Genomic DNA, 27135 nt, shown 5'->3' with positions numbered 1-27135 from the left:
TCCCAACATTTTAGAGTCCATTATCTAAAATTTTAATATCCCCTTTACTATTTAAGTGTATCCCAACTGACATTTATAGTTGTTTTCAACCTGATTTTCCTTTTCCTTCATGCTTACCTTTCTGATCTAATTCTGTCCCATAAACCTATAATAATCATTTCCAATGTCAATTTTCCACTATCCACAGTATAAAATATTTTTTGAGAATTGTTTTCAAACTTATAACTCACGAGCTTTCTGAAGAAATGTTTCTACAGAACACATTTTAAAATTTGTTTATGTGAAAGAAAAAAAAGATCCATACCTCAAATTTTGTGGTGCTTCACCAAACAAGCTACAAATTTCTCTAATTTGTTTCAGTGCAGGAATCACCCACTTATCATTTGTGCGAAGTTCTTCTATAAAACGATCTATCCATTGGATCTTTTGTGTGTCTCGATCCTTAAAAAAGAAAATTTCAGAGTTTAATGTAGACTGCAGCCATAAAAGAATTGTTTTCAAAGAATTTTCCCATAGTTTAAAGCAGACCACCTTGTTTGTGGAACTGACTTCTCCTTTACTGAGACAAAGAAGAATGTCTAAGTCTGAATGACCATTTAAAAAATTGAAAGTTTGTCCACACAAGTCACAGCATCTGTTTAATAATCCTAATGTTTTTGGGAGGATTTCAGTGGTTATTTTATAAAGGTTAAAGAAGCTATCAAATGTTCATATTTAAATATAAAGTGTTAGTAAGGAATTCAATTTCTCTAACACAGTGAACTTTTGGAACGACTACAAAAAAATGTTTTCTATTTAAAACTAACTACTTTAGGCTGGCAGCTATGTGACCTAGTGGACAGAGTGCCAGGCCTGGAATCAGGAAGAGTCATCTTTATGAGTTCAAATCTGGTGTCAGATACCTACTAGGTGTGTGACCCACCCTGTGCAAGTCACTTAACCCTATTTACCCTCTCAGTTTCCTCGCCTGTCGAATGAGCTAGAGAAGGAAATGGAAGTTGAGTATATTTGTAAAAAAACAAAATAAAACCCAAATCCAAGTGGAATCACAAATAGTTGGACATGACTAAAATGAAACTGAACAACATTTTGGGGGAACCTGCACACTATTACCATTTAATTTTACAAAAAATGAGGAAATCATAGTAGTTCACAAACTGCTGTTGAACTCCAATGGTGTCTAATGTGTTCTTCTAAATAAGCAAGTGTCCTTGTTTCAGATACTTTAAAACTATCATTCACATTAAAGGAATATAAATATTTACATACCAATCACATAGTAAATGTTCAGAGGAGAATTGATTCATTTTATGTTTTCTGAACCACACTGAAAAGAAAACTTTCAGTTTCTTACATCAGATACAATTAAGGTTTAAAATAGCAGATAAAGTCTTTCAGTGTTTGATAGTTATTATTCTCTCTTTCAAAACTTAATTTTGAAGTTCTAATCTATATTCCCAAAGTGATAAGCCACTAAGGATTATACTCATTAGCTGGAATCACAGCTATAAAGTGTAGAATATTCAGCTTTAAAACCAGAATTTTAATTCCCACTTTAATTAACTGTCAAAGTTTTCCAACCAGAATAAATTCAGTAAGAAGTAGAAAAACAGAGATCAACATATAAGATTTTGTTTCATATTAACCTTGATAGAAATGTTATCTATTCGTCCAGGGACATATGATCCAAGTGCAAAATTTTTATATTAAAAATATGAGAATCAATGGGTCTCTGATTTGGCTATTAGTGTATACATTTAACACAATAATAACTTTAACATAATAAGAAGACTAAATTAATTTATTTGCAATTAATGTCCCAGAACCTTAAATTTGATTATGGTCAGGCAAACCAAAAACAGACTTTTATTTATGGAGCCATTCCAAGTAAAGTGTTTTTTAATTATGCAACAAGGTGTTTTCCCAATTATCTACCAGATGAGAAACATCAAAAGTGGCAAACTGCAATTTACCTTAATTGGATTCAGAATGTTCAAAAATTAAAACCTATGACAGAGGTAACGGGAATTACTCTAACATAGAGAGAGGCACCTGAGATGAGAGAAATTAGGACAATTCCCAAAGATCACTCCAAAATATCAATGCTAAAAGCTAGGTTAAGAAGGGCTTATATAACTAAGTAATCCAAATAATCATAAAATATGATGTGAGAGAATAACAAATTAGTAAATGGTTACCTGTGAACAACTATAATCTAAGATTTTAATGTGAGCACTGAGAGCCTGATCCATGATATCAACAGGTACATCATCACTATGGGCCAAGTTCCACAACAGATTCAACACTTTATGGGCCATCACACCATCTTTATCATCTTCTGCGAGACGACGTATTAGCTCAAGTAATTTTTCACGTTGTTTTTTACTTGCATTTGTCCAACTTGCCTAGAAAATAAATTCATTATGCTGTAAAACATGTTAGTAATCCAGACCAATATTTTGATTTGTATAGACAATGGTCACCAAAATATGAAGCTAGATGATATAGTGGATAGAATACTAGAAGATCAGAGCTCAAATTCTGGGTAGGACACTAGCTGTGTGACTCTGGGCAAGTCATTTCACCTTCTTCTCAGCCTATTTCCTCATCTGTAAAATGGGATAAAGTACTTATTCACAGAGGAGTTTTGAGGATCAAATGAGATACTATACATAAAGTGCTTTATAAATCTTAAAGCACTATATAAGTGAAAATTACATTAAATTTGTTTGAGAAACATCACATCTTGAAGAGGGGGAGAGATTGCAGAATTGAAAATAAAGCTATTGGGGAAAAATATGTGATTAAAAAAATGAAAAAAAAACATACTGGAACAGAAATATTAAGACACAAATTTTGAGGCAACTATAATGTTAGAAGTGCAAATAATTTTAAATAATGTAAACTTATTTAAAGATCTGTTGATAAACTTAGCCTTGATTAGAAATGCTACAGTACACAAAGGCTGCCACGTGAAAAGCAACACAAAATGTTTAAAGATATACAGAGGTCCTTTAAGGGAACAGTCAAATCACAATTAAACAAGAAAGTATAGTTACAGATGAAAATTTTAAAATCTCAAAGATTAGAGTAATAGAAGGTAAGAAAAGAAACTACATGCTGAAGTAAATTTCTCTGTGGTCAATAAATAAGCATTTTGGTAAGTAAATGTGCCGGAGGGAATGTGGGTGGAGCAGTCAACAGAGTGCTGGGCCTGGAAATCAGGAAGACTCACTTTCCTAAGTTCAGATCTGGCCTCAAAACACTAGCTGTGTCAGCACAGGCAAATCATCTAACCCTGTTTGGCTCAGTTTCTTCATCTATAAAATGAGTTGGAGAAGGAAATGGCAAACTAATATCTTTACCAACAAAACCCCAAATTAGATCATGAAGAGTCAGACATAACTGAAAGGACTCAACAACAATACCATGTGCCAGGCACTGTGCTAAGAACAACAAAAGAGTGAGTTTCAGGTAGTCTTATTTAGATGTTGAAAGAAAAAATTAATTTCATACTCAATGATCAGTCTGATAAGGTACCCTTACTCAAAATAAAAATTACCCTAATGTTAAAATCAAAATGAAATGAGATGTTTTACAAACATTATTGATTAAAAAACGGATAATCACTTTTGACATTTCCTTGTTAAGAAATGAGAATCATTTAAATATTTTTCAAGCCTTGAAATAAGAAAACAAAATTATGCTTTGAAAATTAAGGAGAGGGGAGGCTAGGTGGAGTAGTGAGTAGAGCGCCAGCCCCAGAGTGGAGAGGACCTGGAATCGGTTCTGGCCACAGAAACTTAACACCCACACGCAAAAAAACTGGCCATGTAACCTTGGGCAAGTTACTTAACCCCAATTGCTTTAAAAAAAAAAAAGAAAAAGAAAATTAAGGAGAGAGGATTTAATATTAAATTTAAAAAATGAGAAAAGAACAATTAAAATTGCTAGCTGATAAAAAATCAAGCATAATACTTAAAATGATGTGTAACAAGCAATATTGTTAGTGAAAACAATTATTAGAAAGATAATTGTCTATGTTTTGGAAAATGCGGTCAAATTTTCTCCCTTTTAACTATAAATATCTAAGTCACAGAAATAAAAAATGTCTGATAAAAATAATACTCTTCTAGGATTCTTCTAGGATTACCAACTCTCATCAGTCCCCTCCAAGAACAGAGAACACCCTCACAAACTTAGTCCTATATCTAGAGCCAATGCCAAAGAGCTGGTACTTCTCAGTACTTAGGGATCAGTGTCTTTTTAAAAATTTATTTTTCAAAAACTGCTTTTTACTGATGTATTTTCCTTTTATATTGGCTAAACTTTGCCATTTCTGTTCCTTCCCAGAAAGCCATTCTTTATGAAAAATTATTTATAAAAAGAGGAGGGGAGGGAGAGGAGAAATCAGTAAAATGTTATATGCAATATTCCAAAATTAAACCCCATATTCTCTACTTCAGCATAGGTGGAGAATATCATGATCTTATAACTCTTTCTGGGGGGGCCAAATTTATGCCTTATGGTTTAGCAACATTCATTTCCCTTTAAAAAATATTCTTATTGATAACTTTGTTTTTATACCACCTAAAGCTCCTCACTGAATGTCTCCCCTTGCAAGATCTTTTTAAAAAGAAAAAGAATTCGGCAAAACTCGTTAATGCATTGGAAAAAGCTGGCATTATGCTATTTTATAACTGACTTCCTCCCTCAAAATTCAAAAAAGGTGATTAGGGAAGTATCTTCCCATATCTTCTTGAGGCCCAAGCTTGATCTTTATAATTTCAAATCATTACTTTTTGGTAATTTAGGGGTTACTGTCCTTTCCATCTATGTTTTTGTAGTCACTGTCTAGAAGACTGTTTCTCTGGTTTAACTTTCACTTCATTTAGCATCAGTTCATTCAACACTTTCTATGCTTCTGTTTTATCATATTCATAATTTCTTCTAGCATGGTAATATTTCATTACATTCAGTACATAATTTTTTTAATAGCTATTCTCCAATTAATGTTCACCTACATTGTTTCCAGATCTCTGTTGCTATAAAGACTGCTGTGATAAATGTCTTGGTGTTTATATCTACCAGTGGATTCTTTGGGTGGAGTATAGACATTTTAACCACTTTATTTCCCTTATCACAAACTGCCTTTCAGAATGGTTGTACCAATTCACTTTCCTAACAATTCTTGTCTTTCTGTCTTTTCCACATGAACTACTACCATTCTTTTGTCATCTTTGCCAATTTGCTGGATGTGAAGTAAAACCTCAAAATTACTTTGATTTGTACTTCTTGTTATCAGTGATTTAGAGTACTCTGATGTGATTGTTGACTCCTTCCAATTCTTGTGCATACTGGTTTTTTCATATCCTTCTGACCATTCTTCTACTGGAAGAGTTTTGGGGCTTATATAGTTCTGTAAGCTATTTATATATTTTAGACACCAAACTCTGATCAGAGATATTTTATACAAAGATCTCTTCCCTCCTTCTCCCTCTCCACCTATTTATTTCCTCTTATTTTTTGTAAACATCATTTTCTGATTTGGTTAGTAATTCACACCCTACCCAAAATGATAAAAGGTATTTAAATTTATCTCTTCAATTTTTAATATTCAGATTATGTAAGTCTTTTGAATTCAATGTAGAACATGGTGAAAGTTGTTAGTATAAACCTAATTTCTGCCAGACTGCATTCCAATCTTCCTAGCGGTTCTTTTCAAATAGGGAAGTTTTTTTCCCCTGAGTAATTTTTTTCTACAGATTTATTTAGTTCAGTTATTAATCAGAGTTAAATTATTTCTGATTTTTCAACTTGTCTATTTCATTTATTGACTTTTCCAAGATGATCCTTTCCCTTGTTACTGTAGATATTTAATTTTTTTTTGCACAAAAGCTTTCAATTTTATGTAATCCAAACTATTTTGTTAAGGCCTCTAGACCGCTTGTAAGAAAAGTCAATCAACATAAAGACTAGAAAAAAGAGAATCAGAAATAATGGAACTCAAATTTCAAAATAAAAATTATCAAAGAATGAATCCACTATTCAATATCCACTGCTGGAAAAATTGGAAAGCAGTCTGATAGAAATTAGGTTTAGATTAACATCATTCACTATATTCCACAAAAAAATTCAAAATGGATACGTTACCTGAATATTAAAGTTTGTCCCTTTAAAAAGTAGAAGAGAAACTTCTAAATAAATTTTATTGATATATTTTCTTTTTACATCACCTGTATTTCCCACTATATCTCTCCAAGGCAGCAATTCCCTATCACAAAGAATAAAAGAGGAAGGGGAAGAAAAACCTCAGAAAAATTAATAAACATGACAAGAATCTGACAAGTATTCCACATCCATGGAGCCTATCTCTGCAACAAAGTGAGTAGAGGAAACTTCATGTCTTATTTTTGGGGCCAATATGGCCCCATCACAATGCCATAACATTAAATTTCTAATGTTTTCTTGATGTTCTATATACTTATATTTGTAGTCATTATGTAAACTATCTCCCTGGTTTTGATTCAGGAAATCACTGTGCAAAATTTTGCACGAATCTTTCCATGCTTCTTTCAAAGATTCACCACATGGTTTCTTATGACATTAATTTTCCTTTACATTCTTAAACCACAATTTCTTTAGCCATTCCCCAAATGATGAGCATCTGTTTCCAGTTCATTTCTAGCATTAACCTCTTTAGAGAATATGCTTAGTGATAGAAAAGGATATCAATATTTTAGCTGCTTTTCTTGCATAATCCTAAACTACTTTCCAGGTGGCTGTACCAATTTGCAGTTCCACTAACAATATATCTGTACATTCAGAATCTTTATCAGAAATATCTGATATGAAAGAGCTTTTAAATACCCATTCATGAAATACTGTCTATTTTGTTTTTTTGGTAATCATCTCTGTCCTTCATCTTATTAAGAATTTATCTCCTAAAATTCAGACTACATATATATTTTGAATTTTTTGTAGAATACTGTTGTAATGTTATTCTAAGTTGAATTTGCCAGACTGCTTTTCAGTTTTCTCAGTAGTTATCAAATAAGAAGTTCTTTCCTATGTAATTTCAGTTGTCAGGTTTATGAGATACAGAGCAATTGAGTCCGATTATTTTTGATGCATGTTCCACATGTTTCTCCATTTTAAGTTCATCATGTCTATCAGGACATAAATGTCATGTTTCATTTTTATTACTTTAGACTTGTGGGTTTATCATTCTGCTGATCAGAGTTCTAAAGCCTGGAATTAATTTTGGTATTGCTTTATCTAGTTATGTAAATATCTCTTTGGTAGTATAGGCAGTATAATAATGTCATATTTATTATATTGTCACAGACAGGCCATGAACACTGAATATCCTAACAATTGCTTACACTGTTCTTTATTACATTAAGGAAGGCTTTTGTAATTTTATTTCTACAGTTATTAGGTAAACTGACTCTCATGTGGTTTAAGCATTTTGTAGCATTATTATTATGGGCAGCGAGGTGGCACACTAGGTCTGGCGTCAACAAGACCCAAATTCAAATTTGACCTCAGACACTTAATGTGGTATTATCTCCTGGATTCAGTAGTTGCTATAGCAAAATTCTGTGTTTATTTTATAACCTTCAATTTTACAAAAGCTTATTAATTTTCTCCATCAGTTTCTTGTTTCCCTAGTATCTGAAAAGCATCACGCCATTAAGAACAGTTCTGTCTCCTCTTTGCCTATCTTTATGATTTTAATTTCTTTCTACAATCTTACTGTTAGTGATGGATTTTTCACCATTAGGTCAAATAACAGTGGAGGAAAAGGGAACCTTGCTTTACTTTTTATATTTATTTAGAAAATTTCTAGTGTAAAGGTTTTTTACCTTAATGCCATACACTCCCTATGGCAATCTGGTTAAACCTGTGGAACTCCTCAAAAAGTTATTTAAAATAGAATATAAAAACATAAAATAAGGATTACAAGGAAAAACAATGATAATGGCATTCAATTATCAAAATATTCTTCAAAAATTCACACATCCTACCTTTAAGACCACCTGTTCTAATGTTTATCCCTTGTATATAATGCTACTTTGGGTTGTTAAGTAGACACTTTAAAAACAAACAAAGAAAAGATCCTATGCCTGTACTTTATAAATTTTTTCTTTTCTTTTTTTTTTAAAACATGAACTGAGGGGCAGCCAGGTAGCACAGTGAGTAAAAGCACTGGCCCCAGAGTCAGGATGACCTGGTATCGAATCCAGGCTCAGACACTTAGCACCCACCCAGAAACACCTGGCCATGTAACCTTGAGCAAGTTACTTAACCCCAATTGCTTAGGGGCGGCCAGGTGGTGCAGTGAGTAAGAGCACAGGCTCCAGCGTCAGGATGACCTGGGGATCAAATCCGGGCTCAGATACTCAGCACCACACCCAGAAACACCTGGCCATGTAACCCTGAGCAAGTTACTTAACCCCTTAAAAAACAAAACAAAAAGCCATGAACTGAATGAATATTATACTTTGTCAAAGGTTTTTTGCCCACTAAACAAATTTACCATGTGTTTCAGGAAGTTTTTGCTAACAACTGCGATCTTTCTGGTAGAATTAAAACTTCTGGCATGAATATTAAATTCTTGATAAGCCTACAGTTCTTTTAATCATCAGTTCAAGTATAAAGAAAAATCTTATTGCTAAGAGCATTTCTTGGCAGTACTTTTACAAGAAGTTCAACCTTCTTTTTCTGAGATTAGATTATTTAAATTTTCTACATGGAGAACTATTAATTGGGATATTTTTATATTTTTGTAGATTGGCCTTTTTTTCTTTTGATTCCTGACTATAAAAAGTAGGCTCTAATGGGCTCTTTTCTTTCTTCTGGGTTCTGTGGTTTCACCTTGTTCAATTTTTTATTTTGTTAATTTGATATTCTTGTTTTTCTAAGCAGGTTAACTGAAGGTTTACCAATTTTTATGGAGTTTTCAGAAGTAGTTTTGTTTATCAGTTCTATAGATTTTTTTCTTTTTGTATCCAGTTTATCTATTTCTCTTCTAATTTTCAAATTTTCCTTGTGTTATTTTGAATTTATTGGTTTTCTATTTTTTTTTCAAAACAGCATATTCAGTTCACTAATCCTCTTTTTCAATTTTGTAATTTGCTGGAATATAAATTTTTCTGAGGACATCTTTAGTTTGCTTCCCAGAAATTCTGGTATGTTGTCTCCCCATTATAGCCATCTCTGTAGTTATTATCTAGGATTTGTTCTTTGATGTAATCAGTTTAGTATTTTATTATTTAGTTCTCTATCTTTTGATGGTAATCCTTGGATTACTACTTATATTATGGTCTACAAATTGATATTTTTCCTTGTTTATGTTTACCTGCAATTTCTCTGAACCCTAATACAGTCTATTTTTGTAAAGTTCTCATGTGAAGAAAATGCCATAACTCCTTTCACTCTAAAATCTTCCAACATTTCAGTTCTATATTTTCCTTTAAAAAAAAAATCTTTCTATTTGATATTTTCAGTTCTGAGAGAATACTTAAGTCTCATACTGTTAATGTGTTAGTTACCCATTGTATTTTTGTACAGTACATAAATTTTTTCCTTTATCCTGTCCTATTTGTATATCCTATCAGTATGACTGATCCTGATATTGGTTCACTGTCTATGGGTTCTTAAAAAATGCTCTAACTTTCTTTTTATCTATTATGTGAATTTTAATTTTTGCTTTAGGTGACAGAATGATGGTATAACCTGATTTTTGAGATATACCTGATATATAGTAAATTTTGTTCCAGGCTTTGACTTTGACTCTATATGCCTTTTTGTTTTCTAGTTGAAGGAGGTCCAAAAGCAAAATATAAGAGCAGCAGCACCACAAAATCAGGTCGTGCCCAGACACAGCACCACCTATCCACCCTTTCTTCTCCCCAGTCATCCTAGAGGAAGACCAGTAGCAGAAGTCTAGAGCAGTAGGATTACAAAGCTGGGGCCCTCCCAAGACTCAGGAATGGTAAAGTACCCACTGCTAGCCTGGATATGGAAAAGGAAAAAAATTAAAACAGACATGCTTGTCTAACATTTATTACAACTCACAAAAATGATATTAGTACAGTTAGACTTCATTTATCCAACCTAATCAGCAGAATTCTTCACAGAAGTCCAGCTCTGGCTCCTCACTGTAATAATGGAAAACTCCAGGTTCAGGAGCACTGTGCCAGCAGAAAACACTCTGGTATATTATGAATCCTGTCAATCTGTAAAGTCTTGAATTATGTTGATATATGTTTACTGCCAGTTTAATCACAATATATAAATTTTTCAGTTACCATAACTTTAGTCTAGTAGTTAGTGAAAAAAGTAGTTGATTTAGAGTTAAGAGATGCTAGAGTCAAATTCCAGTTCAGCTTTTTGCTATCTTTGTTGGCCTTGGGGCAAGTTATTTCACCATTTTTTCACATTCGGCTTCGTTATGTGTAAAGGAAAAAATTAGACTAAATTCTAAGATTCTACTAATTCACAGGGGAATTGAAATCTGCATTGGAGTATACACTCTGATGAAATCAAAGATCATTGAATTATTTAAGTAATTAGGGGCACTGGGTACTACAGATGAGAAAAAAAAATTGTAATAAATGGAATTTTCCCTTTAAAGTATCAATTAAAAGTTTTAAAAAACTTACTTGAATAGCAATCACTAAAACTTTTTTCTGCCTTAGCAAAATGAAAAACCTACATATATATTAAACAAGTGTTAAGTAAGGAGCAACATAATGGATAAAAAGTACTATATCAAAATGTAGGAATTAATGATGTGTTTACATCATTAGCCCTCATACCAAATAGTCTTAGACTGAAAATATAACCACTAGATCAATATACCAATTCTTGCTATCAGTTATCATTTTTTCTTAGTTAGTAGTTCTACTTCTAGCATCTTTATGGCGCCAAACTGTTTATTTTAATATTAAAAGATCTTTGATTCTGGCTGAGATTAGATAACAAACCTGGTTACAAATAAAACTTAGGCAGTCCTGTCTAAAACTTTATCTACTACTATGGAATAAACTATTTTGGACACGTAATTTATTTTTCTTGATGTTGAGAGGCTTTCTGATTTACTTCCAGATTCATGGATGTTCTCAAAGTCTACAATAATTACAAGTATAACAAAAAGACAAGTGAGGTGTTGGTATTCATTTCATTGGTTGGATTTGCAATTCCACTGGCACAAGGAACTTTCAGGTAAGGAAAAATCTCTACCAATACAGGATGGAACCTTCTATGCAATTTATATTGCTAAGAGTGTTGCCTAGAGCAGTGTGAGGTTAAAGTGAATTGCCCAGGGTCACAGAGAGTCTGTGTCAGAGGCAGTACCCAACTCTGGTCTTCCTAATTCCAAAGTCATTTGTCTCTACACTATGCCACACTTCATCTTATTTACAATTACTTCCTGGTTTGAAGAGAATAACAAACACTAACATAGTGAGGATGTCTGCTTAAATTTCTCATTTACTTTCCAAGTATTATGTTTTGTTCATGGCCTATGTTAATAGAATCAAAATTCAGAGATCTAAAATATTAATTTTTATCACTCAAGGAAGTGTTTACCTTAAAGCAATCAAAGAGATGATCAAGTTGTTCAGGAGAAAAATCCCAAGCCAATTTTGCCAGGAGATCATGTACATTCTTTACAATGGCTTCATGCTTTCCTGCCTGAAAAGAAGACAGAATAAATTTTTCGTTCCTCGATTTTATCAAAAAACAGGAATTTTAAGGTACTATCTTCCAAGGGGTGCAAAAACAAATACTTCAAAACTTCAGCTAAAAGTTTATCCTTGATCTTAATCAAAATAAGCCAATTCACTCAAAGATGAAGCTCCTCAATGTTAAATTTTAAAAAGTAAGTCATTAACAAAGATGGCAAAAATGGTCATAAAAATACCATCTAAAGAGTTAAGTTAAATTCTCTAGATGTACTAAACAGTATACTCTTTGAAAACAACTTAAAGAATTCTTCTAAAACTGGCCATCGGTAAGGAATCTGTCACTGAGATAAATACAGAACAATTATCATTACTCTCAACTTGGAAATTAGTTAAGTACTTTATCCTTTTTTTTTAAAGTGGGCTTTTACCCCATAAGAAATGACTTCATAGGTTTCATACATAATAAAATAAGTTAGCTTTGAAGATACCAACTTATTAATGCACTACTGCACATGCATCTTCAGAAAGAGATTATTTTCCTACAATCTCTACAAAAATATTCCCCTTGTGCTTAGCACAGAGGCTAGCAAATAACAGGTACTATATGAATGCCTATTCCTCTTTTTCCCCCTTCCCTATAATGGGAATTCCTCGCTCCTTAACAGGCCTAAGGGAATCTGAAGATCTTCCCTACCCCCAATAGGCTGAATGTAATCACAAGGAGCCTGTGGTGGAAGGAGTTTGCTGAATGGGCGGAACAAGAAGGTGGGATTCATTGCAGTTAGAAGGGAGGGAGAAGAGAAGCAGCTAGCAAGGAGACAACTATGATTACGAGTGTTTTTTTTATGGGAAGGTTTTGGGATGACATTGCTCTCTGAAGTGAGTATTTTGTTGCTATGATGAATTTGGTTTTCTGGTGTCTGAATAAATGTTTTGTTTCTCTCTTCTATATGGGGAGTTCTATTATATTGTGCGATTCAGAATCATGCTGGCATATTCATGGTCACTGTTGGTTCTGTGAATATTGTCTTGGAGAAATATTCCCCAATCCCTTCCATGTAATAGGTAATACCACACGACTTTAATATAGTCGTTACATTTAGGAAAATCTAACACACCAACATTAAATCTTATGAAAATCCTAAATGAGAGGTGTTTTACTTTCACAAACTTTTAAAATCCTGAAGCAATTTAATTATTGGCTCCTAGTTTAGGAAAAAGTAAGGAGGGTTAGACACAGAGGAGGCTACAAAATCAACCACACATTCCTCAAAACAAAACAAAAACTGTTTCTCCTAAAAAGGTAATTACTGTACTGTAATACAGGGTGGTCCTGTTGATTCCTCCTGTCTGTCTTGATATTCCAATTTTCAGAATTAGAATAGTCACTCTATTTAGAATAGTTGAAGGGGCTAATTCTGTTGAAGCTACAAATGTCTCCCAAATTTAATAAATGATAAACATTTAAAATATGATGTGATTTACAAAATTTTAAGTGTTCACTAAATGTTGTCCACACTTGTCTTAATAAACATCACCTCACGTACTACTTAGATATCGTATTTTATAAAAATTCTTATTATAAAGGCAGATTTTCATCTTATATTCCTTACCTGTGCTGCCCAAATATTGTCAAGATCTTGCAAGGTGAGAGCTTTTTCTTTTATAACAAAACGAAGAATCTTTTCCAGTTTTTCTACATACTGTGGTTGATGAAGACTATCCCGTAAAACTATAGATAAAATATTGTTCTGCTGTATCCATTCCTAAATGTAAATGCAAAGTATGGTTTGAAAGCATCAGAGAGATTAAAAGCAGAAGCCCTAAGTAAACGTAAAATAAGGTGTCTTAAAAAATATTAAATGGTCTATTCATAGAATACTTTATATTTTAAAAATATAAATGAAACCACAAGAAACTACTTCTCTAAAATTTTAATGTAAATTCCACTATTATTAGATTCTAAGTTTCAAATAGCAAAAAATTATATTTAATTCTCTTTCTTCTGTCGTGTCTTATTACTCTTCCAAAATAAATCAAGAAGTATTTATTAAACAGTTATGTTCAAGAAACTGTGCTGGACACAGAGAATACAAATATAAAAATGGAACAGTTCCTGCCTCCAAGGAGTTTACATTCTATTGAAGAGCACAAGATGTAGATGGACAAGCATACAAAACGAATTCAAGGTAATTTAGGAGAAGAGGAGACCCTCATAGTTGCAGAGACAAGAACTGGCGCCATGTAAGAGGTGACAGTTAAGCTGAACATAGGGATTCTAAATTGCTGATGTGAAGACAGATTATCCAAGTCTGAGGAACAGTCTCTGCCAAGGTCTAAACATGGGAAATAGAGAACTGTGCATGGGGAACAATGTAGGACCAAAGAAAAGAGGAAAGACTAATATATAATAACTCCGAAAGATAGAAGGGGACAAGATTCTGAAGGGTCTTAAATGCCAATAAGTGGAGTCCATATCTGATCCTAGAGGTAATAGAGAGCCACTGGGTTCTCCATGTAGGTTCAAGGGTGACACTATCAACATAAGTAATTTCATGTTTATAAAAATGCACTACTTTAAAACTAAAACTACTACATCTAAAAGAAAGCTTTCCCATTAAATTTGCCTGTCAAAAAAAGTAAAAGTGCTTCCATAAGTTCTTACTTTAATGATCTTATTAATTTGTTTACTCTTATTTTAATATTTGAGATACAGTCTGTCTAGAAGCAATGTAAGGATAAATTTCTTTCTTTTTAATCTTTCAGGTTACAAAATGCTTTGTGCAAACTCCTCAATGCGAAACCTATTTTGAAGAGTACCACATGTCCAATTAATGAAAAGTCATCTGAAGTAGAAAAAAAATTTTTCTCTAGTAAATGCCACACTGATGTATATTCCATGTACCACTCTCCTCCAGTTATTAAAGTTTTCTTTAACATCTACTAAAAAGCCTTGGGAAAACAATGAAAGATAAAGTGAGAAATAATGTAGCTTAGAGTCATGAATTATTCTCCATAATTCTACAGTAATTTCTGACAGGAAAATTATTTACCACCAGGTAAAGAAAAGCATTTTACCATCTCTAACCATAAAATGGCTATTATAATGACTATAAATATAACATGCTTCACATATTATTACATCTTTATCTTACGTGACATATTTTACTTGAGTTTATACAGCTCATGGATAAATGTATACGAACACTAAGAACACAGGAAAAAAAACAAAATAGGGGCAGCCAGGTGGCGCAGTGAGTAAGAGCACCGGCCCCAGCGTCGGGAGACCCGGGATCAGTTCCAGCCTCAGATACTTGGCACCCACACAAAATAACTGGCTGTGTAACCTTGAACAAGTTACTTAACCCCAATTGCTTAAAAAAAAAAAAAAAGAAAAAAAGAAAAAACCCTGATATCTAAGGTCAATTTAAGTTTATAAGCTTAAGCATATACATCTCTCTTATGAATATACTGGCAGCTAGCATGAATAAACTGAAGGAATGACAATAAACCAAATCATGAGTGGTTCAACAAACTGTCAGTTCCTTTTGGTAATTATGAAACTATCACAGTAACAGAGAAAAGGGCAAGCTCAAGTAATCAACATACATATACTCTTTCTCCCTCCATGTTTTCTTTCCAAAGGAAGAAATTTAACCTTAGTCTTTTTTAGTATACCAAATTCATCCTTCACTACAGAGTTTCTAAAGAGTACTTATACCCACTGCTGTCTTCTGGTTAACTTGTGTCACATTGGGTTTTTTTTCCCTAAGTTTTGTCTTACATTTTACCTTCATTCCCCAAAATATTCACCTTCTCTACCCAGAGATTGAGGCCCCCTCCCCGCTTCTTCTTGGAGGGGGGGAAGGCAAGGTAAATGGGGTTAAGTGACTTGCCTAAGGTCACACAGCTAGTTAAATGTCAGAGGCCAGATTTGATCTCAGGTCCTCCTGACTCCAGGGCTCGTGCTCTATTCACTGCACCACCTAGCTGCCCCAACTGAGTCGCTGCAATACAAATTTTTTAATAATGTTAGGAAAAAAGCAGATCAGCAAAACCAACCATCATATCAACAATGTCTGTGCAACATTCTGGAGTCCTTCACCTCTTCAAAGAAGGTAGAAAGATAACACTATTTTCCCAACTCTTCTCTAAGGTCAAACTTGGTTACTATAATTACAAAGTTTTAAGATTTGGGGTTTTCCTACTTTCCACTTACATCTAAGTCATCCTTTTATTTCTTCAAAGAATATTTTGAATTTGACTTCTGTATCTTGATAGACTGATTCCCAGACAGTCTATGCATTCTACAAGTCATTTCAATTGAAATTTCCATTTCTTATTTTGTTCTAGATTTTATTATTGCTATTTAGAAATATTGAAATTTGTGGCTTTATTTTGTACCTTGCTGTTTTACTGATATTATAAGTCATCTTAATTAGTTTCTTTGCTGATCCTCTGGAGTTTTCTAAATAAGCCATCATACAAGCAGTAAAAAAGCATATTTTTTTTTCATCTAGGCCACTATCTATGCCTTGAATTCTCTGTCTTGCCTTACTGCAATTACTAGGATTTCTAAGATTGTCAATTAAGGGGATATCCTTTCTTTACTCCTCAATTTAATAGGAAAGCTTTTAAATATATCACATTATAAAACACCCGCTTTTTGACTTAAGATATGTACACTTTTCATAAATATGCATATAAATAAATGAATATATAAGCTATGCTAGGCATGCTTAGAGGATTTTTTGCAAAAGTGATTATGCTTTATCAAAGGTTTCTTGAATCTATCTACATCATGTGGTTTGATGTAGTTTTGGTTTTCTCTGTGATTATATTAGCTTTTTCCTAGTGCTGAACCATCCTGACTTGCCAGGTACAAATGAAACCTGGTAAGAATAAGTCAGTTTCCTTAGGAAGACTTTTTTTTTTTTTTTTTAACATTTTTGTATTAACATCCATTATTCGAGTTTGTTAGAGTGCTTTCTTTCTTAGCTTTAGAGACTGTGTAACAAAAGTACTAATTTTTCCTTAAACCTCCAATTAGACTTTACCTGTAATTCCATCAGGACCTTGAGTTTTTCTTTGAAAAATCCATAAAGAAACACTTCACTTTCTGACATTTAGTTCTGTAACATCTCTATTTCATGCTGTTAATCTGGGCATTTTTTCAGGCAATTGTGATTTTGTCATGTTCATTTTTAATTTTAGTTATTTTATTTTTTTTAATGAGGTTAGCAAGAGGCTGATCCAACTATACTGGTATTCTAAAAAAATTTTTAGTATATTTATATATTTTCCTTTTGTGTTTTATTGATCTTTTGGTTTTTAAAAATTATATAATTAAACTCATAAATTCTGTTCCCTTTTTTGTTAACGTGCTTTCAGAGATATTTTATTGTCTATGGATTACTTTAGGTGCATCCTGGTAATGTTGTTATGTTCTATCTCATTATAACTTTTCTTCAAATAGTTACTGATTGTTTCTATTATTTGTTCTTACTAAAATAATTCAGGTCTATATGTTATTCATGTGTACCCTGTATCACTGTCTTTATTGCATTAGTCTGTAAAAGATGTTAGTATTTATAGTTTTCTACAACTTTTACAAGTTGAACAGTTCTTTGCTTTTTAATCTCACTTAAATGTTTCCTCCTTTGAGGGAGTATTAAAGTCTGTTAAAATTACATTATAATGATTTATGGTTTTTTAAATAAAGTTAATTTTACCTTTATCAATTAAGACAAATGCTACATTGTGCATATATACTTAGTTTGAATATTGGTCCCTTATGTATGGTTTCTTTGAATATAATACAGTTTCCCCGTTCACACTTCACTTGATATTGTGGAATTTTGATTTTTCCCTAATATCATGATAAAGCCTCTGTTTTTTTGAGAATAATCAGATGAACAGTAAATTTTGTTGTAGGCAAACATTTTCATTCTAAATTTCTCCTCTCTATATATAGTTGTTAGTACTTTATTTTCATGTTATATAGTCCTTTATTTTATTGGATGGTTTAATTCACTCACATGAAAAATTATTAACAGGGCTGGGTTTTCTGTCATTTATTTACTTCATTTGGGATTAATATTTTCTTCCTTTTTAAATCAATATACTATCCCAACAATTACTTTTATTATACTATCTTTTAATTTTATTCCCACAGGCTCTCCCCCTTTCATCAATAAGTTTACCTGCTCTTTCTCAAGTTCCCTAAATTTACTTAAAATTGTTAATTTCTCTTCCCTTTTAAATTATTTATTATTTAGCTCTAGCTCATATATGTCTAGGAAGAGACAATGAAAGACATGCTGCAGTGTACTTTAATGAAGGCAACTCATTCAAAGATAACATTATTTTGTCTCTTTCTGAAAGACTCCAAAAACTTGCACAACTAAAAAAACCTAAAGTGTACCTATTGCCAAAAACCACATGAAAATGCAACTGTATTTTACAACAAAATTCTATAAACTGATGCTGAAATATTATTCAGCAATATTATTATACTAAAAAACAAACCATAGCGTAGCAAGTAGCAAAGCCATAATTTCTGCCATGCAATAAAATCAATCAATACATAAAGTTCTTATGACTACTGATAAAATTTATAAGTTACCCAGACTTTATGATTTACACTTTACAAAGTTCAACTAAAATTAATCTGATTTCTGTCACAAACTGTTAACTTTCACATAGATAAGAAGCAGTAAATTAAAGAACTTACTGCCATTCGTTCTGCAGTAAGCCATTCTTCCTCCTCAGGATTACCATGCCGATGCGTATAATATGATACACTAGAGATTACCTTATTAACCTCATTTAGGGCATTCATCTTGCCATTGAAAGAAGAAATTTGTAACAACCTGTAAGAAGAACTTGGTATTAGTATTTTTTTTAAACCCACATAAAAATCTCCAAATGGAGAGCAGCTTACCTAAGTATCATTTTTAACCTAAATATTTCTAAATTTTTTACAGTTTCTTCTTGTCCTGGCACTCGTGAAGCTAAATTCTTCAAAGATTTTATTATCATTGACAAAGCATCGTTTTTTGCTTCATTTTTTGCTTCTTTTTTCAGTTCATCATCAGTTAAATTTTCTAAAAACTGTGGAACCATTTCTATAATTGGAAGGAAGTATTTCTTCACTGTATGAAGTGTCAAAAATTCATAGCACTGTCCAAATGGTCTGAAAATAAGGAAAATATTAGAATTTGTGTAAAATTCCATTTTAAAACAAATTATCTTTGTAAAATATATCACAGTATTTGTAGAAAGCAAAATAAAAAATTCAATTTTAATTCAATACTGTTTATCAGAGAAAAATCAATCAGAAATGAAATCTTAAATCGCAAAAGTAACACAATTTCTCGAGTAAAACAAACGCTCAATTTTTAGTTTAACTTACTTAATAAGAGCTGCAATAATTTGGACATTCAATGCTGAGCCACTAATGAAGCGATCGTGCAAAATCTGGAACCCGTTTAATGTGCCAAATTTATTGATGAGATCCACTAGCCAACCCTGCAATACATATAACAATAAAAATTAATTTTTCTCTCTTAAGCATAAAAGTAAATATTACTTCAAATAATTTTTAAAGGAACTACTTGATAATACAAGCAGAGTCCTTAGCAGAAAACTAATAGGAAATTCATATAATTAATTTGTAATATCATATGACTTTAAAACTATTCTATAAAATATACCTTACATTTGCAGAGAACTTTTATAGAAAAGGGAGTAAAATGATTTCCTTAGCACTGCATAGTTATCTGGCTAACAAATAAGAGTGAAAATTCATGTCTTCTAGCTCCTAACCCAAGTTTTTCCCCATCAAAAGCTACCGCTTTTCACAAATCTTTTGAGTGTTTTTTATCTTGTATAGTAAAACTTGTTGTATAAGGAGAAAAGTTGACCACATTCTAGAAAGGAAAGCCCAACATACTTGATCACAAAATAGTTTGCTTGTGTTCATTTTCATATCAATATAACAACTAGCTACAAAGTATCAAGATTCCCAGAGACTAATTTGACTCAACATCTCAGATGCAAAGCATGCTTTTAATCCTAGAAACAATATGCAATATATTTATAAATTAAGAAACCTCCCTTCCCCACTGGCATAATCCAACAAACGGGCTAGATAAGAGTCCACTCCTTATTGCCACATTTGCTTGCTTTTGGTGAATTGGACTAATTCTTAATTATCCTGGGGAAAATTCCATAAAATGACACATAGTGTCTCATAGTTCCTGCTCCAGGCATAAACATAGCAGGAACTTAACCTAAAAAGAAGCTAGAAGAAATCTTTCTACTCATGAACAATATGAAAGGAAAAATAAATTTTACAAGGATGCATGCTTTTAATGCGGCAGGAAAGATCTAAGAAATGGTAACATAGGAACATTAATTTCTACAGAAAAACTTGCTATAACTCTTTTCCTACTTTTTAAAATATATCATCAATGGGAAGAAAACAAAACTTCCCCTGATCTTTGTTCCTTAAGCAGATGCTTAAGGGAAGCTTCCAAATAAGAAGCAGCATAAAAGCATGATAATAAAGTCAAAATCTAACATTCACTTCAAAACCGAAAAAGCAAGATCCACCCATATTCTAAAATACACAGCATTTTCTAACACAGGCAAACACTTGGTGTGCAATTCAGTTTATGCTATTCTTTGAATTACTAAGCACCTTTTTTTTTCAGGCTGTACTAAAGTTTTTATCTGCATTATCAATCAATAAGCATCCAGTATCTATTGTATGCCAGATTCTGTCCTAAGCAGAACTCCCCCTGTGGTTAGTAAGTTTATATTTTAAAATAGCTCTCAAACCCATATTAGTTTTTATTACCTTTCAATGGAAAAAGTAGTTCTCATTAAAACATGCTCAGTTATATGGTGGGGCACATGGATTTGGGAGAAGTAAAATGAAAGGAAAATTCATGATAGCTCTAATTCTAGAAACTCCTGATTCCTATTCTACTTTTTATCAAAGTCTGCTACAAGGAATGCACTTCGGACAATTTTGCCTTCTCCAAATTCCTAGAATAAGTATGCTTATTTTTAACCCAGATCTCAGATTTCCTTCAACCTAAGTGGGGACATTTTTGTTGTATATGCTCCCGTCCATGGAAATCCCATGCAAAGGTTTGTGTTTTCTAGCCAGTATCTTTTCTAAATATGGATAGAAATTAGAGATTTTAAGTTTTTTTATTTTTAAAACACAAATGATTAAAAGAATTCAAATATAACAAGGCTATAATACCTAGAGATTCTTGGTAAAAGTTAGCGATGTTCCTAACAAGTTAATAACAAGTTCCAATGTTCCTAAGCAGAACAACCCCGATTAAAGCTCTGCACTTTGAACAAAGGAAAACAGGGAATTGTTGCTGTGATGATTTATCATTTTTCCCTAATGCTCTTGGAGAGTAAGAGCAAGTCATTTATTTTCATTTCCTTGGATCTCATATTTGGAACTCTGCCTACCAGCATTCAACTGATGACTATCTTTTAATATCCTGTACAGGTGCACAAAATTTAATCAACTTTGAAGAGATAAGCCCTTAAAACAAGTTCTATACATAGAGACTTTGCTAGAAAAATTGCAATAAAATCTTGTCCATTTTCAGTTGGAAGTAAATGCAAACTAAAGGGTAAGCATCAGTAAAGTAAGTTACTCCTTACGTGAATTTACTCATGCTCTGAGGTAGATTAACTTTTTCTACTTATCAGAATAACTAATCTTCATTCCTATATGCTGTGGGGACTTGGCTGGGGGACTGGAAAAATTAATTATCTCCACAGGCACTTTCAGTAAAAAGGTAGAAATAAACAGTTTTCTCCTTCAAAGCTTCTCATTTAATACTAGGTAAAAACATAACAGGAATTAACCATAAACCATAGGAATTTTTCCCAAGTCATAAGTCAAAAATACTAAAAGTGCAAGTATTTAAGACAAAAACAGGAAATTCTTACCTATTGCTACTTTAAAGTTTCAAATTCAATTCCCCTGATATTTCTTATAAAAGATCAAGATTTCACTTAACCACGTTTCCCCCCCTTTTATTCAATGGAAGAAGCAAACTAGTAAGGTAAGAGAGCTGCAAACTATTTATTAAAAATCTTTTTGAAGGACCAGTATAATGATTTTGAACTTCTTCCTTCATGCAGAAAAATGTATTAAGAGGAAAGGATGTTAAGTTTAAACATCCAGTAATAGTTTTAGAGACATGAAGCACCCAAATTATTTCTTACATATTAAGTAAATTTTAAATGAGTCCTGGCTATGGCTTACATATTACTACTTTTAGGTCAAATTAACAATTATGAGGGCGGCTAAGTGGCGCAGTGAGTAAAGTGCTGGCCCTGGAGTCAGGAGGACCCGAGTTCGGTTCCTGCCTCAGACACAACACCCACACAAAAAAACTAGCTGTGTAACCTTGGGCAAGTTACTTAACCCCAATTGCCATCCATAAGGCAAAATAAATATGGGGGCGGCTAGGTGGCACAGTGAATAGAGCACCAGCCCTGGAGTCAAGAGGACCTGAGTTCGGATCTGGCCTCAGACACTTAACACACACACAAAATAAACTAGCTGTGTGACCTTGGGCAAATCACTTAACCCCAATTGCCTTCCAAAAAGCAACCAAAAAACAATTATGAGAAGAAATTTTATGCATTTGCATAAAATATATAGGCTAAATAGTTTCTATAGGAATAAATGAGAAGTCAAATAGAAAATGATACATGTATTATGTATTTTTAAAAACTTTGCCCAGCTGCCCCCCAAATTTAATTGAGTTGTAGAGAAAAGCTTAAAAAAAAAAGCATAGTACAGAGGGAGAGTTTGCTAACAAAACTGAGAAAGAAAAATTTTTATTGATTCTAGAAGGGTACAAATGAAAATTTATGTAATAGACCAAATGGAGTTAAGATGCTCCTTACATGGGTGAAATGGATAAAGTTAGGCATGTTATAATACTACACTGGGGGAACTTAAAAAGCATCCCTATATGATGTTACATATAATTTTACTCTTAAAATTTCTAGAAAAGTTAAATATTTTAAGCACTTTGCTTTTATAACATATTATAGATCACATCATGTTGCAATATGACAGAATCACAGAAATTTAGAGCAACTGGGAATCTTGGAGATTGTAGGCCAACTTATTGCTCCAGGAAGTCGCCATCACATATTACAATGTGCCGGTGAGAAAACAAGCTTCATGGTAGCATTTTGGTCAGAAAACAAACAAAAAACTAACTGCCTGTAAAATAAGAAAGCTAAAAAAGAATAGTTACAAATAACTCAATCTACTAGGTGATTATCCACCCATTAAAAAAGTCTCCAAAGGTCCCTAAAGTTAGTTTCACAAAACCATCTTAAAAAAGTTTACCAGTTCTTAGATGTTTCTCAAACAGAATAATGACAAAGGAAGTTAAAACTAGAATACAAGAATATATAGGCTAAATAGTTTCTATAGGAACAATTGAGAAGTCAAATAGAAAATGATGCAGAAACCCTTTAAGAGAAAGAGTGAATGGTTCTTGTTTTATTAATTTTTTTTAAAAATTAGTGGTCATCTAAATCTAGAGAACTATAGTACAAATGCAAATCGAATTTTAATTTTGAAAACAAACCAACACACTTTTGGAGATCGTGGATCTGGAGGACGGGCGTAGAGTTCATCTTCTGCCAACTGAACACCTGCAGGAATTGTTTCAGATGGGCGTGTACCATTGTATATATGGAATTTGCAATGAGGATTTAAGGCCATAGCAAGAAGTTCTAGAAGTGGAAACCAATCTTGGGAAAGCTTAGCCACACAAAGCTCCACTAGGCGATGAGTGTTGTTAATAATACACCTCTGTTTTAAAGGGGAAAAAAAGGAGATGTTTTACAATTTATGAAAATATTGTAATTTTAGCAATGGTTATATATTTTAAAATTATTTTGGTAATTAGATCTATTTTTCTGTATCGGCCAGCAAGATTAAATCTAATTTTATTCTAGAATTTCAAAATGTTTTGGCAACATTAAGCACATAAAGAATAAGTTATTTGCTATACAAATTGCTACCAGCAATAATATGGCATCTGCATCATTACTATATTATTTCTTTAAAAAGCTTTATTTCTTAGATAAAATCAAGGTTCCATCTTCTGTAAGAAACAAAAGAAAATCTCTATTCTTTTATTTTCATTTCCTAATGCTTACTCTTAAAACATATTTCAACAAACTAACGGAAGAATATAAAAAAGTAAAGGAGACAGAAAAAAACTGAGAGCCAGGAAAGGAGAAAAACTGAGTATAAGAACAATGAAGTCTATAATAAAATGACATTAGAGATTTAATTTAGATTGAATTAACTAATCACTGCTGCCCTATCACTTTGGTTTGAATATAGGGTAACTTCCCCAAAGAAAAAATAAAAAGTTCTACTCCCCAAGAAGGCTTACAGGGACATGACAAGCATAATGTTGAGGTTTACAGAAGACTGGCAGCCCCTAAACTAAAAAACTTGTAGGAAGATGAAGTTGGAGAGGTGAATTATATAAAGAGAGACTACATTTTTAGGATGAGGGGGGTAGTTTTGAATACACAAAACTTGGGGATGTAATGTTTACAATGGGGAATAGTCTGAATTTTAGGTAGCAAAGGGACACTTAACATGAAGATGTTCAGCACACAGAAGGCAATGAAAAACTAGAGGTCAGGAGAGAAATTAGGCAGAGATAAAGACTGAGGAGGAGTCAGATCAGAGATGCTACCTTAACCCCCAGGAGCTGATGAAATCACCAAAGGAAATAGCTAAAATACAATAATGCCTACAACAGATAACTGTGTTTAACTGAGTACAGGAGAAAAACTATGAACCAGAAGATACTGTTAAAATAGACAGATGAAAGGAGAATGAGGAGAGAACAATGTCTTGGAAGCCAAGTGAAAAGAAAGTGTGTCCAGTAATAGGAAGGATCAACAGAGTCAAAACTGAGCATGTTCAAGGAGGAAAAAAAAATACACAGAATGTGAGAAATCAGGTACCATTGCTATGCTTGGAGAGCAATGTCATTGGGTGGAATCAGAAGCAAAACTTTAAGAAGACAGAGGCTACAAGTTCAGATGACCGTGAGAAATGTGGCCATAAAAGACAGAAAAGTCAGAGGTTATCTAGTGGAGGAAGAAAGTAGGATGAGTGGAGATTAACTTGGTAACAACCAAGACATTAAAATATGTTTCCTAGACATTTATCTGAAAGGCAACAATGACTTTCCCAAGACTTGTTAAAACAGACAATAAGAACCCACTTTTGGTAATTTACATGAAACAGGTAATTTTTCCAGAAGGACCACAGAAATGTCTGTAACAAACTGGGAAAACTTGGGCAAGAAATCAACTATTATTAGACTTCCCTTTCAACTTTTTCAAAGGATTTGATTATTGCTATGTGGAAATGTAGTTGGTTTTGTGTATGTAATTTGTATTATGCTACTTAACGAAAACTACAAAATTTCTCAATGAGTTTCTTTGTTGACTGTCTGAGGTTTTCTTTGAAGTGAAAAAGAGTATAGATACCTGTCATTTATCATTATTGCAAGTTGGTTTTAGACTATATTAATAATTTAGTTGATCCAGAGAATAACTTTTTGGCTATATTAACATAGTCTAAAAATAACTTGGAATAATGATAAATGACAGATATCCATACTATGGCATATACCCCCAAAAGAACTACAAGAGCAAGCTCCTATATATATGAAAAATATTCAAATTAGTACTTTCAGTGGCAACAAAGAAATGCAAATAAAGTAGAGGCCCATCAACTGAGAAATGACTAAACAAATTCTGGAATGTTGACATAATATACTATTATTATTATTGTGTTGTAATAAATGGAGAGAAATATGGGAAAACTTTTATGAAATGGTGAAGCTGAAAAATGAAATGGATATAAACAGTGACTAAAACAATATAAAAGTAATGCACAAAAGTCCTCAACAAAGCCGAAGGCTATGTAAATTCAGTAAATATGCTGCTTACTTTCTCTGACCTTCTTTCTCCCCTTTTCTCTCTCTCCAAGGGATAGTTCAGTATATCGTAAAGGGGAAGATGTATTCAGAAAAGAAAATTATATGAAAACAAAATATATCAATAAAAATTTGAAAAGAAGGTAAAAAAAAAGAATGCATTTATTTTTATATAGTCTTATATATCTAATTACAAGGGCTTTAAAAAAGACAAGAAGGAAAGGGAAAACTCCCTCCATATAACCACCAAGTTAGATACCACAGAGAGAAGTTATAGTATAGGAAGATCAGGTGAAGTAGAAGAAAAAATAAAGTAGTAAAACCCATGGTTTCAGCAGTCTAAATACAAAGCATAGACAAACAAGAAAGCTGAACTAGAGGTCAGAAAAATCTGGGTTCAAATCCTACCTGTACACAAACAAATCCCTCCCTGAACAAGTTACCTAAATGTTCAGTACCCTGAACAACTCTCTAAGATTGCTTTGTAGAATCCACTTACACTGAAAGAAACAGAGAGAAAGCAAGGCTCCTGACCGGTAGAATGCCCTATACCAAAGAAATTGAAGAAATTGAATGGCTGGGGTTCACAGTGGGGTGGTATTATATCAGTGAGCCTGGGGGGGGGGGGGGGGAGAAGGACTCATGACTGTCCTAGGATTCTAAATAATTTTATGTTAATTCAAAAGGAATGGTATAGTTAAAGGAAGAAGGGGATGAGAGTGTCAGGAAGAATTTTGGGAACTAGAGAGAGGAAGCACAGTTATCTGGGGAAAAGACCACAAGGTTGACAAAGAGGCATCATTTGATAGTGATGTTGGAGAAACAGTATGGGGAAGGGAATGAAAGGGAGACAGAAAGAAATCTAACAGTATAAACAACTTAAAACCAGAAAAGCAAATAATTTAATAGCATTAAAATAATTTCATCTTTCAAAAGGTAGAGGAACCAACCAAGGAAAATTTTATTCTGGATATGGTTCTCATCAATATGAAAATACAGGTTCTTAGGATGAAAATGATGGAGACCTTCAGAAGGGCTGGCTAGGAGAATGAAGCAACTTTCGTGAACTTTGTCACAGAAGGGAAGAAAGTTGGAAATAGTCTGGAATGAATATGAGATTTTGTTAAAAGATTCTGAGGGAAATAGACAAAAAATTCTATAGGACAAGTCAATCCAGAAGAGATCAGAAGCTCTTGAAAATGAAATTCTGATGACAGAAATTCCAATGAGGAAAGAAAGAAAAAAAGAAGTTTCCTAAACTAATGTCAGTGCACCAAGAACTCACCACAATAAGATATTATACACACACGAACACAAGTAATAAAAAATGAACATAAAAGTATAGCATAGTACCATAAAAAGTTCCAGGATTGTAAAAACAAAGACCGGAGTGAAGT

The 27135-nt window shown here is 32.8% G+C and overlaps 1 protein-coding gene across 4 annotated transcripts in view; it reads right to left on the bottom strand.

Annotated features, from left to right (window-relative positions):
* USP9X (ubiquitin specific peptidase 9 X-linked) overlaps positions 1–27135 on the bottom strand; it is a 269058-nt gene that overhangs the window by 129851 nt on the left and 112072 nt on the right. For all 4 annotated transcript variants that reach the window (XM_069065713.1, XM_069065714.1, XM_069065710.1 and 1 more), the window contains 8 exons: positions 23359–23577; positions 19111–19226; positions 18640–18891; positions 18430–18568; positions 13310–13462; positions 11599–11703; positions 2199–2405; positions 305–441 (listed from right to left, as the gene is read on the bottom strand). In XM_069065713.1, coding sequence (XP_068921814.1) covers positions 305–441; positions 2199–2405; positions 11599–11703; positions 13310–13462; positions 18430–18568; positions 18640–18891; positions 19111–19226; positions 23359–23577 — 1328 coding nt within the window. The remainder of the gene's footprint in view (positions 1–304; positions 442–2198; positions 2406–11598; positions 11704–13309; positions 13463–18429; positions 18569–18639; positions 18892–19110; positions 19227–23358; positions 23578–27135) is intronic.

Source organism: Petaurus breviceps, unplaced genomic scaffold, assembly GCF_028583685.1.
Source record: "Petaurus breviceps papuanus isolate PSGF00001 unplaced genomic scaffold, PetGlider_PUasm1.0 90700, whole genome shotgun sequence".
Lineage (NCBI taxonomy): Eukaryota > Metazoa > Chordata > Mammalia > Diprotodontia > Petauridae > Petaurus > Petaurus breviceps.
The sequence above is the reverse complement of the archived record's forward strand: the minus strand, read 5'-3'. Positions and strand labels throughout refer to the sequence as shown.